We start from the raw sequence: 1670 nt of genomic DNA, 5'->3' as shown, positions 1-1670 counted from the left end.
GTACTACGTACTACGTATATATATATATATATATATATATATATATATATATATGTGTGTGTGTGTGTGTGTGTGTGTGTGTGTGTGTGTGTGTGTGTGTGTGTGTGTGTGTGTGTGTGTGTGTGTGTGTTATCGAGCACTGTATTGTGAATGAAACACCAGCAGAGTGATCGTGTGTGCAAAGACTGATTTCTGTATGCGATTGTGGAGATTCCATATATCTACACAATGCAATGTCACAGTACTTTATAGTTGTTTAACTCAAGCTCTTGTGTGTGACTGGATAACTAAGTAAATATATATATATATATATGTGTGTGTGTGTGTGTGTGTCTTTGCATTCATCAATGCCTGCATGTATGTATTTTCCATGTTTTTCTCTGTTTATGTGAGTGCATTGCGACCTGTAAACTATATCGTTGTGAGTGTATCACTATTCCTAGTAACTGCATGCGCCACTTATCTAAATAAATAGTACATGTTCGTATCAAAGTATACGCTATCATATGCACGATTGCTGTGCTCTCCATCTCTATGCCTGTTCTCAACCTCCACACATAAAACACACCCTCGGCTTCGGCATCATCAGTTCCCACAGCGGCTCTCCCGTGACCACTCCTGTTGATCCAGAACTCAACGTCTACGCAGTACCATCCAGCTCATCCACAGTGTATCATAAGAGCACAGGTCTGTTGGCACATGACAGTACACCCTCTTCTCGCACTACACTAACGCACATCACCAACTGCAATGCACACAGATGCCACAGCGACCAGACAGCTACGATATACTCAACATTTCGACACTGGAGATAGCCCGTCAGATGACCCTCATTGATTTTGATCTCTTTGCCAAGGTATAGTAACCACACCAACCACACCAGGGAACGTGCACCCTCTTTACGTATTTTATCTGTATACCAACACATGGGCGTTTTTTGGACTTGTCTGCAACACCAGCATTACCGCACTCTGTGCAGTTGACAAGATCTGCCCAACTAGATCTGATAAACTGATAGCTGTATCGTCATCAGAAGGCAGCCATGTGTGTTGGGACTAGCCTCCTTATAGTTGCCGTGGCATGGCACAGAAATATTCGATCTCTTCGAGCGGGTGTTGCAAAACCTGTAGCTACATGTATGTGCTTTCGTACAGTTACACGTGGATTTCGGTACAAATGTGGAACCCGGCGGCTATGTCCATACTTTCAGTCCATCATGGGGCTACTAGTGCTTGTGGCCGCACAGGATGCGTACTTACTCGAATCAACGGTTGCTATACGCAAAGATAGGGCGTAGCTTTCAGTTAGACTTTTACAGAGGTTCAACGTGTGTACCATGCTGCTGGTAAAAACATTGGATCACTAAACTAAACCGACATCAATATGATACCACTTCAGATCAAATCCACAGAGTTGGTGAATCAAGCCTGGAATAAGAACGGGGCCAAGGCGCCCAATATCTGTGCGAGTATACATCGCTTCAATCTGGGTATGTACAACAAACAATTGGATACCACAATTATTCTGTCGGGAGTCTTGTAAGCAAATGGATTCACCAGGCAAGTAGAATGGATATGGGTGAAGCCTTTTTTGAAAGTGGTCATATATATATATATATATATATATGTATGTGTGTATGTATGTATGTATGTATGTATATATATATATAT

The 1670-nt window shown here is 42.2% G+C and overlaps 1 protein-coding gene across 1 annotated transcript; it reads left to right on the top strand.

Annotated features, from left to right (window-relative positions):
* Window positions 1-760: 760 nt before the first annotated feature.
* On the top strand, window positions 761-1542 carry SARC_15584 (hypothetical protein; the record flags this gene model as incomplete). The annotated part of the gene is made up of 2 exons (XM_014290298.1): window positions 761-856; window positions 1399-1542. 2 exons carry the CDS (start codon window positions 761-763, stop codon window positions 1540-1542), a joined length of 240 nt encoding a protein of 79 aa, XP_014145773.1.
* Between the last annotated feature and the right edge of the window lie 128 nt (window positions 1543-1670).

The sequence above is a fragment of the Sphaeroforma arctica genome (genome assembly GCF_001186125.1).
Source record: "Sphaeroforma arctica JP610 unplaced genomic scaffold supercont1.6375, whole genome shotgun sequence".
NCBI lineage: Eukaryota > Ichthyosporea > Ichthyophonida > Sphaeroforma > Sphaeroforma arctica.
This window is presented reverse-complemented; position numbering and strand designations above follow the sequence as displayed.